Raw genomic sequence first — 15,041 nt, 5'->3', positions numbered from 1 at the left:
AAAGCCGTTTGTGACTCATTGCACTGATTTGAATTTGAGCGGCGACATCATGCTGCGCATGCGCAGTTGTTGCTTGGCGGCGGATCACACGACCCACCACAGTGGGCAGTTTGCTCACAGCCCAGTTGGCAGGTCATGATCACGTGACAAGGGCACGTGACCTAGGATGTAACGGACGGACGCGAGTATGAGCCGTTAAAGGCTATTGCTTTAATCTAAAGTTTTGCCAAAAAACTTGCGATGGAGAAGAAGCTAAATCCAATCAACAAAAGGACGGCAACTGGGAGCGTGGTTTTTCGTAGTTTTAGCACCGTTTCGAAGCCACTTGTGGTGATTGCAGAGGCCGCAAAAAACCGAGCGGCAAACGCTAGTTAAGTTGGCTTCGCTGCACAGAACCACAGCGCGTGGCGGCGACACATCAGACACAAACTAGAATGACTTCCTCGCATTACAATGGTGTCTTGTAAAAAATCGGGCGCCAGGACGAAACCTGCCACTGTTTTCATCACCTCTGCTCCGTGACAGTCGATGTAAGCAGAGGGTGGCCGCTGGAAAGCTACAACAACCTACTGTGGTGCTGGTTCCGAGGCGCTATAGACGGGTGCAAGGGGTGCAGACGGGTGCCCACAGCCTGGCTACCAGCTTTCGTTGTAACGAGATTTGACTTCACAAGATATCTCATGGAAAAGCACTTGAGACTTGGGAGCTGTTTGGCCGCTGAGAGCATAAATATGGCTTGGACAAATCATCCAACTTGGGAGGCTGCTCAGAGCGCCCCTGTCATTTCACATTTGTTGAAAAGCTTGCTACATGGGAACACAATGAGTACTCTCTGAATTGCAATGGCACTTAGGCTGTAGGAGTGGTGCGTTTTTTAAGAATTTCGTAAAATACGAATGTGCATTATAACGTATGTGGGGTCTGACGAGGATATACAAAGCCATTGGTCATTCTAAATTTATTCGGGTAGTAAGTTCTGCAGCATCCATTAACTGGTTGCTGTTTTAACCTTACTGTATGAGACCGAGTTGTCCTAGTTCAGGACAGTGATGTGGCTAGGGCTAGTCTTTAGCTACACACAACTGCTGACAAGGCCCTTAATTGGGCTAGTTGGTTGTTTGTTTGAGGCACCTTAACTTGCACAGAAAGGCAAGTACAAGAGATGTAAGACAGGGCACATTAACAGGATTAGCGTGTGTCCTGTCCTTCTCTCTTGTCCATGTCTTTTTTGCACTATTTAAGATGCCTGAAATGAGGCACTATTGCTGTTTGAACGTTTAACTACTGTTTTGGATACCTGCAATAATATTTGGCCAGCGTTTAACACTTTCTTTTGCATTTGTTTCTTTACAGGCAAAGGTTGTGTGGCACTATGCGTAGAAAATGTGCAAAGGGTGCAGGAACTTTCCCCACTAGAGGTTGTGGAGATGTTTGTCACCATTTTTTGTTTCCTGAAAGACTCAAGTGAGGTCTCACAGCTGCTCCTTGATGACTTCCGCTCTTGCCAGGGATATGTGTTTCTTTCAGAGTTTCTCCTGAGGTAAGCACATAGACTAGGCTGCTGATTTGTATGATCCATGCTGCGATCTTCTTTTTTGTTGGGTTTATGTGGTGACGAGATGAAAGTGAAAGACTAATGTAAAAGTGACTATGTTCACATGTGCTTTAGAACTTTAACTGACCAACTTTTCAACTCAGTGTGGTGGTAAAATTATTCTGAATGTATTAAGGGCTCAAAAACCAAAGTAGCTTTGTAAAGGTCACTTGCATTTTCCGTTAGGCTTTTTGGTGTGTTGACTTTCGGTAATTCATGTTGAAGTCTGTCGTTTTTGTGCTTTCATTTATCACCTGTGCAAACAGTTTTTAATTCCTCCTAGCAGCTGCAGTGTAACTTGCTTGTACGGTAGACTCTCATTAATTGCATACTTCCTGAGTTCACTCATTTTATTGAAACTAACACATTGATCCTGTCTTCATCAAGTGTAATAATAACTTCCTCCTTATTCTGAACTCCTCATAATTGAAACAAATCTTTGGTCCCTTTCAAATTCAAATTATCAAGGGTCAACTATATTGAATTCAAGTATGTTGTACCTGCTAACTTGATACACAAAAATTTTATTGAGAGCACGCTGTTGAAATCGGTGATCATAATAAAAAATATTTCTAATTTTCAGATTGGAGCAAAATAGCTCCCAGGAAGCTTGCGAAGCACTAAGAAATCTTGCTGTGCTAATGACGTCTCTCACAACCTGTGGTTACTATGAGCTGAAGCCTAGCCAAGCTAGCACCGGTTCACTTTTTCAAATTCCTGGGTTTACATTACCGCAACCATCTGGGAAAGGTTTGTAGCACTGCTTTCCTTTTGTCATGTGCATGTGCGTGCCAGAAGCAAACATACAAAAAGAAAAACATCCGAAACTTGGGTGCTATACTCTCATGCATTGTTTACAAAGTTGCTATTGTAACCAAAACCTTTGAAAGAACTTTAGTTTCTTTACTCTGAGATTCTTATTTGGCCTCCCCTTTTTAGGGGGCCAATGTAAGGTTAGCCTCTCTTGCGCCTTATGCAATATTGAACCCTCTTTTGCCTTATAATATATATTTTGGAATTTACCTTTAGAACTGAAGCTTTGTGTTGCTAAGCAAATGAGTTGATACAGTAAAAGCTCGTTAATTCGAACTCGGTTAATTCAAACTTATGGTTAATTCGAACTGACGCCCGGGTCCCGGCGCAGCCCTATGTATTTCAATAGGGGAAAACTCCCGATAATTCGAACAAGTCGGCATCCGCTACGGTTAATTCGAACTAGGAGCCACTGGCTGACACCGCTCCCCGTAGATAGAAGTTGACCCATAACGAGTAAAATGCGCTCCAAAGTTACCAGAGATGTAAAACAATGGAAAGAAAAAAAGCAGAGTGAACGAGTCTCATGGAGCCCGCGATCCGGCGCATGCCGTAGCAGGTTTTCGCTGGTCACTGATGCTTTGGTGCGAGCCGTTCCAGGTTTTCGTTGTGCCGTGATCACGTGGTGTAAACAACGTAGTATGGTGGCAATGGCGGTTCGGGCGATGACTGCTTTTGTTGGTGCCGTGAGCGCCAGCTACATGGACAGCAGCGTGGAGATGTTGGAGCCCTTTTTAGTGATGCCGATATAATTGAGGCTGCATGCTCCCAGCAGACGTTGCAGGGCTTATGTGCGGTGAGAACAGCCGACAGTGATGAGCCCAACGGCAGTGACGACACTATGCCACCGCCAAGCGCACATGGAGTAGCGTCAGCGCTTGATGTTGCAGCACGACACTTCTCTGTCAGTGAGAACTCTGACGTTGCGCAGGAGCTTTGGGCAAGCTGCAGATGATGCCGATGGAGCCTCGGCAGAAGAAGCGCAAGCAAATAAATGCACTTCGCCGATTGCTTTTAATTTTGACAACCCTATCCCGTAAATAAACATGTTTTGGAGCATAAATAGCATCATATATTCCAGCACTAAAGCTTGCTGCTCACACGAATGCATTCCAGTACTTGTTTCTGGTGCATATAACTGGTCAATCAATTTATTTCATTTCCCACTAGGACCGGATGAATTTAATTCTCAGAATATGCCCGCCACAAACGTGTAGTAGCGACTAGTTCGCGATAATGAGTCTAGATGTGAGTGCTTCGGGTTCTGCCCGCGCGGCGGGGGCTATAACCATTCATTCTAGCGCCCATTCGATAATTCGAACTTCGCTTAATTCTAACAATTTTCTTGTCCCCTTCGAGTTCAAACTAACGAGCTGTTACTGTATAACATGTAATTTGATATAAAAGTAGCAGTAAATTTAACAACATACAAACACATTGAGATGGAAAAAAAAAATGTATTTCTTTGATAGCTACTGTATGTGTGTGGATTACCGAGTGAAATGCAGTAGAATCTCGGTGATACGAATCTCAAGGGGAGGCGAAAATATTCGTATCACCTGAAATTTCGTATCACCAAAAAGTGAGCGAAATCTGTCCCAAAGCCATGAGACACGCACAAAAAAACATTTACTTGGAAAGAAGTCACGTATGTCCTTCTGAGTCTTCTTCTCCGCGAGGTCGGCCAGCAGAGAAGTTTCGAAGCTGAAGAACTGGGCTATATTGTTCTCACGTACAGTCTCGGATGTCACGGCACGCCGCAGAATATCGAGAGCGTGCATAGTTTTGGTTGCCGACGGTGGTTGGTCTTCACCATTTTGGCACTCCTCTTCTTCTTCATCACTGGTCGAAATTCCAGGCTGCGACGATACATCCTCCACGATGTCTTCCACTGTGCGCAGACCACAGGTGACGAGATTGTTGTCCGCAGTGACGAAATCGTCGGCACTGCAGTCAACGCCAAGCTGGTTCCAGACATCAACCGGAATTGGACCTGGCACTTGCGAGGCGGTGGCCACTGTGGATTTAAAAATCCCACACTTTGCGAAATAATTCGCAATGGTTGCAGGGGAGACGCACTTCCAGGCCACTGCAATAAAATGCATAGCGTCCAAAAGACTAATCTGCATATTTGTGTCCCTACGGTGAATCTACGCAAGGAGGCAGTGCACCGACAAACCTTTGAAGTGGTGCTTTGCGTTTCTGATAATGCCAGCATCCAGTGGCTGCAAATGACTAGTAGCGTTCGGGGGCAGGAATACCACTTTGATGGTCTGTAGCGTCATGTGCTTTGGATGCGCCGCACACTGGTCCATCAGCAAAACAATCTTTCTGTTCTTGCATGACATCCTATGGTCCAAGTATGTGACGAACTCCACGAACAGAGCCGACGTCATCCACGCTTTTTTATTGGCTCTATATTTGCAGGCCAAACGACCGGCTGCCTTGAAGCATCGGGGCTTTTCGTATTTTCCAATGACGATCAGTTTCATTTTTTCTGACCCGTCAGCCTTGCAGCAAAACAAAACCGTCACACGCTGCTTACTTTTTTGTCCTCCCTGGCAGGCTTCGACCTTGAAGCAGAGACTCTTTTCGGGCTGAAGATTGTAAAACAGCCCAGCCTCGTCAATGTTAAAAACATCGCGAGCGTCATATCCCGCGATGGAAGACTGCAGCATGGTTGCCATCCAATCTTCAACAACGGAGGCATCAACCTTTTTCCCTTCGCCACAAACGGTTTTGTAGAAGAGGTCATGCCGTGCCTTAAATCAGTGAATCCAGCCACCAGAGGCCTGAAAATTTTCAATTCCAAGTGTGAGTGCGATGTCCGCAGCCTTCTCACGCAGAACTTTTCCGTGACGCCGGCCGCGGTTACCTCTTTAAACCATGTTAGGAGAACTTCTTCTAACTTTTCATAATGAGCAGTCTTCGCTTCTTTGGAGTTTATGCCAAAGTGCTGCACATTCTGCATAATTTGGTTGCGCTGACCGACGATTGTAAACAGCGTAGAAATTGGCAGGCCTAATTCCTTGGCCATGTCAATGCGCCTTTTCTTGTGCTCTTTGTCCACCTTCTTTAAAATATCCAGTTCGTCCTTCCAGCACAGCGCCTTCCGTTTTCGCGACATCGTACTGATTGCAGTACCTTTCGGGCTGACGCGATCAATGCTTGTAAAACGACGCACGCAAACAGCACGCTGCACTTCCGTAGTCATCGCACACGAGGGAACAAAGAAGCGGGAGCTGTGCTGGTGTGACGATCTGCATGCTGTCTGTAGCGGAAAGTAGTGGTGGTGGTGATAGTTGTTGCTATAAAGGGGGGGGGAAAGGGGGTACTGGTCCCGACGTATGTTGGCCCTTAGGGCATCACTCTTGGGGACCAGGGGAGGGGGCCACCGTCTCCGTTCATATGGTCACCGTCGACACTGCACATAATCAAGGGGCGCGGTGATAGTTGGTCCTCGGTAGTCCAGGGCAGCGGGTCCACCACAGCAGCAGCGCCAGCCACAACAGGGAAGAGGAGGATGAACGACGCGCGCTGGGAGTGGCGCGCGCGCGTCGGGTGCTTGCGGAAAGCAAGCGGCATGGCCCCGGACGAGCCGCAAGGCTGGCAGAGGCAGGCGAGGACTGCAGGGCAGCCGGGGCTGTGTGCAGGAGGCCACCACGTGGCGGTTGGTGGGAACCGCGATGAACTGCTACGGGGTAGCAGCGCGGCGGGGTACGCAGGATACCGCCTATTCCGGCAGCGCGTAGATGCTGTTTCTACAGCCGGGGCATCAGTCGGCTGGCGCACGAGGACCGGCGGTCGTGTCCAGGAGCGTGGGATGCGGGCCTGGGTGTATTGCTGGGGGCTGCATCAGGATGGCAGCAGGGCAGGAACGCTGGAAACCGTCATGGAAGGCGGCGCGTCAGGGCCCCGCACGCACCAGTGGGAAAGACAGGCGGAACGGGTGCAGGGCCGCAAGAAATGTGGAGAGGACAAATCGCGCCCGACCGGTTGGATTGGCTGGTTCACAGGGCGAACGTACCAATAAGCAGCGGCGCTAGCCTTGGGCAACCACAAAGTAAAAAGAAAAAGGTGAAGAGGCTGCCCCCAAAAACTAGAGAGTGAGGAAACTTCTCTTGCCTCGTCAACAGTGTTGCCAGACTGGGCTATTTGTGGCCAAATTGGGCTACTAAAAATTTTTTTTGGCTGCTTTTTAGATGGTTTGGCGTTGTGGCTGTTTTCGGGCTTTACGCACCCAGAAAATCTGATTGGCAAAAAAAACGTGTTTCAAGAAGAGCACTACATTTGGTTAGCCGTTGATGAATCTTTTTTTTTGTTTTGCTTGCTCTCTTTACATCCATACATGACAACTATAAAATTGGGAGGTGCTTAAGCCCCACCTTAAGAGTGAAACGCTGTAGCGTTCCCTCGTGGTCGATCACCCGCTGATTTAGATCGTACATCAGCATTCAGGGAAGGTGCAGACTCTGAAGATACGCGTGCCATCTGCCGGGCCAGTGCCGTGCATGGCTAAGTGGGGTTTCAGTGGGTGCCTACAGGATGGCGCTACGACTGCACGCGAAGCTCAGATGAATTATACTGGAAACGCATGGTATTCGCTTAATTCCGGCATCTGTAATTTACATGCTCACAATTACTGATTGAAAACTAAACATTTTGACAGATTTGCCTGCCTGGTTGGGTTTGAAGACTTATAATAAACTCTGCATATTGTGTTCGCACCCATGCTCTGAACACAAGAGGGGAGACCGCAAGGTGCGAAGCGTCCATTTCCCTGCATTTCTGGCCACCTGGCGAGGCTGCAACCCACCAACGCTGTATCAACGCTATTTCTTCACTTGTCGATGGTGGTCGGTGCAGTGTCAAACGCCGTGCAGATCACCGCAACAAACTAAGTGCGTACTAGAACCACGTGCGATGTGGTTTAAAGGAGTATAATGGGGGTTGCAGAAATTTTGAGCCAAGCATATTCGCATCACAATTCACATCAGTGAAGTCTTGGTTATCCGCGATGTCGGCAGTGATGTCTTCATCCGTAAGCTCTGCCGTGGTCTCAACGTCGCCGTCCGTAAAGACAAATTCGCCTAGAACTGCCTCATCAGAAATAGCACCAGCAAATTCAGGTAACTGGTTCCACAAATCATCAAGACCCACGACGCTTTGTCGAGTTCACCCAACAAAGAATTTGCTCCGTCTTCTCCGTTAAAGCAAAGACCAGAATGTCGGAGGCAGATATATGTATGTTTCGTTTTTGACACCATTCCACGACCCAGTTAGCGTAGACAGGGCACCTAAGAACTCGATTTTTGTCTCTCCTCCAGTCCTCGGGTTCTGCAGGAGCTGTTCAAACAGACGTTTCCTAAAACCAACCTTCAGCGTGTGGTTTATCCCTTGGTCCAAGGGTCGAAGCATCAACACTGAGTTCGGCGGCAGGAAGAAAGGTGCAGTGTTACTGGAACTAGCACTGCAGTGGTGGGCACAGATGTAACGATCTTGGCCAATGAGGTCGTCGTTCCAAGCCATCCACGCTCTTCGATTGTACCTGTAGGTCACCAGAACTGAAAGCATGTTCTGCAAGCAACACTGAGACCTGCTTTTTCCGATCACGAGTGGTCGAAGCTTCATTGATCCATCCATGTTGGTGGCTAGTGACTTCGAATTTCTTCTCACCTCATTCAACTCACTTGATAATTTCCATTTTCATGGAAAAGGGGAAGTTCTGCCGTTTCGCGGCTGGCATCGCACACACACACACAGACAGCGAAAACCATGCAAAATTGCCGATGGCAGCATGACACACCGAACATGCAAACTGCATGACACAACTGACATAACTTGCTGAATCGCATATTCTGGTTGGCTGTGTACACTCCCGCTGCCTATGTAACGGAAAATCCGTGTCATCATTGGTCTGCGCATGCTACGTAGTACCAATAGCACCCGCAGGTCCATGTGGAAAAGCTAACCTTCGGAGAAGTGCTGAGGAAAAGCCAGCTTCTTGAGTCGACTGGAGTTGTCCAAAGTTCGATCGGACCTGCGGGGAAGCTAACTGCCGGAGATGTGTTGAGGGAAAGTCATCCTCTTGAGTCTCCCAGTGTTGCCTGAAGTTCGATCTATTGGATGTGACTGCTAATTTTTGTACAATTCGTTGTCCTGCTTCCTCTTTTCCCCTCCTCCCCGTCACTTGGTTCCTTCATGAACCAATAAAGTTGTTACCTACCTACCTACCTAGCCGTACATTTTCCGATACATTCACGTTGTAGCTTTACAGTGCTCAGAAATGATTCGATATAAAAGATAATTCAATCTAACCGAGTTCGATAAAATCTATCTTATTTGCTGTCAGCTAAGGCTGGTGTGGTGTGAGTTAAAGTATAGTGTTTTTTTTTAAGTTCTGTCTTTTTGTTAGGATAAGTTTTCAAAGCTGTGTGAGGCTTTCTTGCTTGTCAGTATATTTGTGAAACCTTGCAAGAGGATTTCCAAGATGCAGTAACTTGGGTATCAGGATGGGCTCAAAGCATTAACTAGGGGTTTGGGGTTCAGAGCTTGAATGTCAGGTTCATGATTGTGCCATTCTGTCTCATTGCTGTCCCCCAGGAAGTGTGTGTTGGTGACATGACCACTTGCCTTGAAATTTCTTAAACTTTTTTTTTTATGTTGCGCTTATCTTAGTGTATTGCATGTAGCTTCTTTCAAACTCATTGACACCGTGGTTTATGCTGTTTCAGGCACAAGTGTCAGGAACATTCAGGCATTCCAAGTGCTTCAGACCGTTTTTCCTAAGGCAAGTGTTGTCCTTCTTAGAAAAATTCAAATAGAGCAAAGGGGTTAAACTGTTATGAACAGCTATTGCTGGCTAGTATGCTCTATACTATACCAGTAGAAAAGCTTGTTAATGTGAAACTGCATTGTACTTTCTTGAACTTAGTGATGAGTGGAAGATAGCTAGAATACTTGTTTGGTCATTTAAACTAGGTGAGCAGCCGATATGAAATCTTGAATGTGCTATCGATAGTGTGAGAAATCATTAAGAGCTGGAAGAACTGGATGGAGAGTGGAACTGCAAGCAGTTTGCTTGTAGTGAACTGCAAATCCAAAGGAATGCAGAATCTGTGGAGAGCTTTGTAATTAAATTTCTTACAGGCTGAATATACTTCACAGCATGGTTTAATGTAACTTATTTTTTTTTTTATTCCACAGGCTCAGACAGTTCATTTGTCGTCTCTACTCCTTGATGCCATTAGCACCATCTACCATTCGGACAAAGCTAATTATTTTATTCTCGAGTCCAGCCATCCCCTGTCTCACTTTTCAGAGAAGATTCATCTGAAAACTCCTGAAATCCAGGTTTGTTTTCTTATTGCTAATTTTTGTGCTCTTTCTATAGCTCTGCGTCATATGTACTGCTAATTTATGCTTGGTAGAAAAATGCATATGAAGACGACGGGACGAAGAACCACAAGGATGAGCGCCAACTCTCAAATGAAAATTTATTCCTGAAAGTACAAGTATTAATAGAAACCCATGAAAAGACTGAACAAAGAAAAAAGAAGAGCAAAACTGCACTCATCTATAGAAAATTTCGTCAACCAGCAGAAGTATAGAAAAGAGTATAAGCAACACAGCTCAGTTATTTCACTGATAACCCATTGCAGACACTAAAAACTCGAATTCTTTGTTACTCAACACCGCCAAAGGTTGACTGATACAGATTTCCTAGCATATGTGCATGTGGAAGGCTTCCGTCACAAAGAAAAAGAAAAAATTCACATCTTCATTTGCAAAGGTGACATTTCTTTTCATGCACCAAGAGCAGTTAGTCCGTGAACTGATGGAAATATGTATCGGCCAACCTTCGGGGGTGTTCACTGATAGAGAATTCGAGTGTTTAGCGTCTTCATTGGGTTATCAGTGAAGTAACTGAGCTGTGTTGTTTGTTTCTTTTTTTCTTCTGCTGGTTGGGGAATTTTTCTATTGGTGATTGCAGCTTTGCTGTTCTTTTTTCTTTGTTCAGTCTTTTCATGGTTTTCTATTAATATCATTTGAGAGTTGGCGTGCGTCCTTGTGGTTCTTCGTCCTGTCGTTGTCTTCTCGCACTTTTTTCTATTATGCATGTTAACCAACTCGGCCAACTTTCTGCTCTAATTTATACTTCTTGTCTACTTTCCAGGAGAAGTTCTTCAAGCTTCTGGAGTTTATTGTCATGGATCTGAAATTTGTTCCTTGCAAAGAGCTGATAAGCCTTAGCATTCTTCTGAAAACCAACAGGTATTATTTTTATTGTAAGCAGTCCTAACACGACATGGGTTACATGCCGTCTTATATGTGAAAGAAGTGATAAGAGATTCAAAACCAACGAAAGCATAGGGAGATATTGTCACGGACTAGAAGACGGAAAAGTGGGCAGTGGCGTGGCACGGAGCGCTCGTGTTAGGCCCACCGCTCCGCCATTAAAATCGTTCCATCGTCATCTGTCATGTAGTCGTGCTTTCACCTGCTTGCCATCACGTAACATTTGGTGGAGGTGCGGGGTTTTGATCCCCGTACATCTTCTTCTCTTCTGTGTTCATACCTCCTGTCACGCCCATCGTCACGTCCTACGTTTCATCTTCACGGCCGTCCTTCTAGTTCGCGCGATCGGGACGATTGCTCAGTGGCCCCGGGTGGTGTCACGGACTAGAAGATGACAAAGTAGGCAGTGGCGCGGCACAGAGTGCTCGCGCTAGGCCCACCGCCATTAAAATCATTCCATCGCCATCTGTCATGTAGTCGTGCTTTCACCTGCTTGCCGTCACGTAACAATATTACTTTTTATTGTTTGTTTTTGTAGTTGCTGCAGTTAGAAGGGGGAATTAATTATGCTATCATTTTAAATGGGTGATAAGTTTTTAAAGAAGGATGAACAATAACACGGCACCAGAGAGAGCTGAATCAACGACCTCCGCATGTCGCACGCGGTGCCCTCCCAACTGAGTAACGGTGGTAGCTGGCTCCCTTTCTACTTTCTCCCTTTCCCTTTCTACTGCATACTTAGAAGAAGAGGTGAACCCTTTTTAAGCAATTTATCCTTTGCTGAAACCCTCATAGCTCGATCACTTTGGGACTTAAACCCCCATAAACCATACCAAGCAACCTTTTTATATGGTCTAGGAGCTCTTCCCTACTTTGTCTTTATGTTGATAGGTGTTCCATGGCTTCAGTGGATGTAGAAAAGGTAACCTACTGCATGCTTTAAAAAAGCAGGTGACCTTTTCACTACTTGGAGTGATTAAATATGTTTTGTACAGAACTTTGCCATTACCCATAGCAGTAATGTGGTGTTGTATCTTTGATCAAGCTGTGGCACTCCTGTCTCTTGCAGCTCGATTTCATGCTCCATTGTATGCCTGCACACGCTGGCCAACATTTTGCAGCACAATGCTGTTTTTAAGGACGTTTATCGGGAAGTAGGGCTGCTGGAAGTACTAGTCACATGCCTGCATCGCTATGCAACTGAGCTCAAGGAGGCCTTTCCTGATGGTGCGGCAGAACCTGTTGGTAAGGCCTGCGGCACCCCAGTTGGGTCAGCTTGCTATTTATTTGGCACAGTGCTGTTCTCTGCATGTGAAAATGCCTGGCTTATTACAGCCAATAACCATTAAGGCTTCCTTATCTATATGAAGGTTTTTGGCACTTAAGTGGAAGTGAATGAGAGTTGCTGTGCTCATATCATATTGCTTTGGAACAGTCCAATGCAAAGACAAGATACAGTGATACAGTACAAGCTCGCTGATCGGAACCCGGGTGATATGAATTTGTTACATTTCCCGGCCTAAGTGCATTGTGTACAGTGTGCAAAATTGTGGGTGTTCTGAACACACTCCTGCGCCCCTACAGGTGATTTGGACATAGGAGCCGTGACTGCCTCCATGAGCTACGCGGCCCACACTTTACCGATGTTGAATTGGCAGTTATGCAGTATGCCTCATCGGCAAGCAAAGAGAGATAGTGTGAGGCTGCAAATAAGCTCCGTCAGTAAGGAGATCTGCGTGGAAGCGTTTCCTGTGCTTCAGCATATGGATTTTGTGCGTTTTTCTGTTATACAAATTGCGGGTGATACAAATATTTTTTGCCACTCTATGAGATTTGTATCAGCAAGATTCTGCTGCACGAAGTACTTGGTGCAAGGTATTTAGTCTGTTTGAATGGATAAAAATCTTTTGGGCAGCTTTATCTGCTACTGGCCCTGAACCTAAAAGTATACAGAATATTGGTTTGAAATCTGATACTGTGCAAAATTTTTTGATGTGAACTGGAGGTCTGTACGGTAGAACCCATCTATAGTAAAGTAACTAGGATGAGCAAAAATCTTTACTATAATGGTTGTTGGTGATGGCATGGCTCTGAGGGTGAGTTGGCTACTTACTGAACCAGCGCCGCCTCTATTTTTACAATGCCTGACGAGTATGGCTGATCCGACCACCCAACACCCTCTCCTATCCTCCTTTCCTGCTCTCCCCCGTTGGCTAGCCTTCGTGCCTGCTCTACGCCTGCAAGGGAAAGTGTCATCTTAGTGGCGTCTGACGACGGAAAGTGGACGAAGACAATTTTTTAAACGTTCTCTCTTTCTTCGTGAGGTGGCGCTCTGCATCCCTCATAGTAATCAGGCTGCCTGTCGGGTATTGACGCGTCATAGAGCGTGCCGTTCGTGGTGCTGCTCACCGCGGAGCCGCTGCAGGCGCTGGTTTTAAAAGGAGCCACAGAGAGTGCGGTGCAGCGGCATTGGCATTGTAACGAAAGGCTGTAGCGGCTTGTTTGAATCATGTTTGTCTTATAGCTACAACGCTGAAACTTTCCGGGAGAGGTACCGAAACTGCGTGGCAGAAATATGAACTCGGAGGGTAAAGGTAGTTAGTAATACGTTTTACTCTATTGATTTGCGATTCAATCATGTTAAGTAAGGAAAATGGAAGAATGCAATAAAGAAGGAATGATATATCTTCCCGAGAAGGCATTTTTCGAAACTGCCAAGTAGCAGTAGCTTCCAAGTCGTAGCTCTACTTTTTGCTGGCTAAGCTGTCATCGTTACAACAACTAGATAAAGATTTTTCTCTGTGAGTGGCAGACCGCAGCTACGATTGTTTTAAGAAGTGAAAAGAACTCCAGTCGCAAATGCAGGGCGCAGCAGCAGATGCCGAAGCATTTCGGATGTTCTGCCTGGTCTTGACTACAACCAGGCGCGAATAAAACGATGCAAAACTAAAAAAAGCACTTGAAGGAAAGGAGGCAGATAAAATCGAAATCAAGTCCACTCGAGCAAGTCTTCGGGCGTAGTCATCGTAAAAGTCGAAACCACAAGGCAGCGTTTCTTTGGCGCAGCATCAGCATTTATTTTACAGTCGTTGTCGCTTCAGGCCGCAAGAGAGGGCGATCAAACACACGAGGGCGTACGAGCTGGTTGTCCAGACGGGCGTTAGATGTGTTTTGTTTCGTTCACTGTTGTTCCGCTTGCACACGAGATGCTTTGTCCTCCTCGAGCGTACAAATGTGGTTGCGCTACAATGCATATTCTTATGTCTGTAAATAAATGTCAATACAAGCAAATACACAAATTCTAGAAATGTAAATGGCTATGAACACAGAGTTGTATTGTATATAGCAGCAGACACATGCAAAGTATTGTATATGCTATTGCTGTAAAGAGTTGTAAATATATGTTGTAACGGGGGCTTAGGTTAACGCTCAGGCGGCGGCGAAACCACGGCGGCGACCGAGTCTCTCGTCTGTTCAGGTCAGCAGGCGCTCGGTCTGAGCGATGGCAGTGCGGCTACTTCTTCTTGTTCTTCTTTGCCTCACTAAATATGGGATGATGCCCTTCTTCTTTTTCATAATGTAAATAAATGCATGTGAACGTCTCCTTCTTTTCTACAAACGAGCTTAAAATTTCCCACACTTCGCACAGAACTGAAAGCAGCAGCCGTACTTGCCATAATTAACTGGTGCCATTTTAGTGCTGCTGCGAGGACACCTCGTCAGCGTCGCGGACCACACTATTTATCCGCGCAAAATAATTTTCGTTAATCATGGTGTCACGAAACGAACAAACATACTTACAACGCCCTATTCGTCTGGCAAGGAACAGCATCCTCAAGTGATAGGTGGAGCGAACGCCTGAGCCCACCTCTGCAAACAGCGAGAAAAGTGCTGCTCTAGCCGATTGTCGTTGGAAAAAGCGCTGCGCCACGGATGAATCGAGAGCTACGCAAGAAGGGGTACGAAGCAGGAATCTGACAGATGGTGTAGGTCTGTCGTATAGGAGTAGGAGAGATGACGCCAGCACCGCGCGACCGTTGGCAGGCATGACGCAAGCAGTCCAACCATCTTGGTAGCGCCGCAGTGTGGCAACTAACCGAAGTGAGACGTACTGTGTACTTTTGCCCTTTTCTTCCCTCCCCTAGCGCTCACTGCACTTTTGCTTGCTTTCCTTTCTCAACGACCTGTGCAGCCTTCTCTCTACTGTCATAGCCAGCTTTCCTTTTTTTTTTTTTTTTTCTCGTGCTCGCCGTGCGCTCTGCCTCGCGGCCCCAAGGTCTTTGAAAAGTTGGCTTCTCCTCGTGCTCTTGAGTGTGGTGGTGAAGTCATCTAAAAA

At 46.3% G+C, this 15,041-nt stretch overlaps 1 protein-coding gene across 2 annotated transcripts in view; it reads left to right on the top strand.

The window, feature by feature from the left end:
* The window catches only part of bchs (WD repeat and FYVE domain containing 3 bchs), a 187,937-nt gene that overhangs the window by 24,055 nt on the left and 148,841 nt on the right, over positions 1 to 15,041 (top strand). For both annotated transcript variants that reach the window (XM_077649982.1, XM_077649983.1), the window contains exons 6-11: positions 1,354 to 1,540; positions 2,178 to 2,344; positions 9,142 to 9,197; positions 9,614 to 9,760; positions 10,584 to 10,681; positions 11,775 to 11,950. In XM_077649982.1, coding sequence (XP_077506108.1) covers positions 1,354 to 1,540; positions 2,178 to 2,344; positions 9,142 to 9,197; positions 9,614 to 9,760; positions 10,584 to 10,681; positions 11,775 to 11,950 — 831 coding nt within the window. The remainder of the gene's footprint in view (positions 1 to 1,353; positions 1,541 to 2,177; positions 2,345 to 9,141; positions 9,198 to 9,613; positions 9,761 to 10,583; positions 10,682 to 11,774; positions 11,951 to 15,041) is intronic.

Source organism: Amblyomma americanum, chromosome 1, assembly GCF_052857255.1.
Source record: "Amblyomma americanum isolate KBUSLIRL-KWMA chromosome 1, ASM5285725v1, whole genome shotgun sequence".
Classification (NCBI taxonomy): domain Eukaryota; kingdom Metazoa; phylum Arthropoda; class Arachnida; order Ixodida; family Ixodidae; genus Amblyomma; species Amblyomma americanum.
The sequence above is the reverse complement of the archived record's forward strand: the minus strand, read 5'-3'. Positions and strand labels throughout refer to the sequence as shown.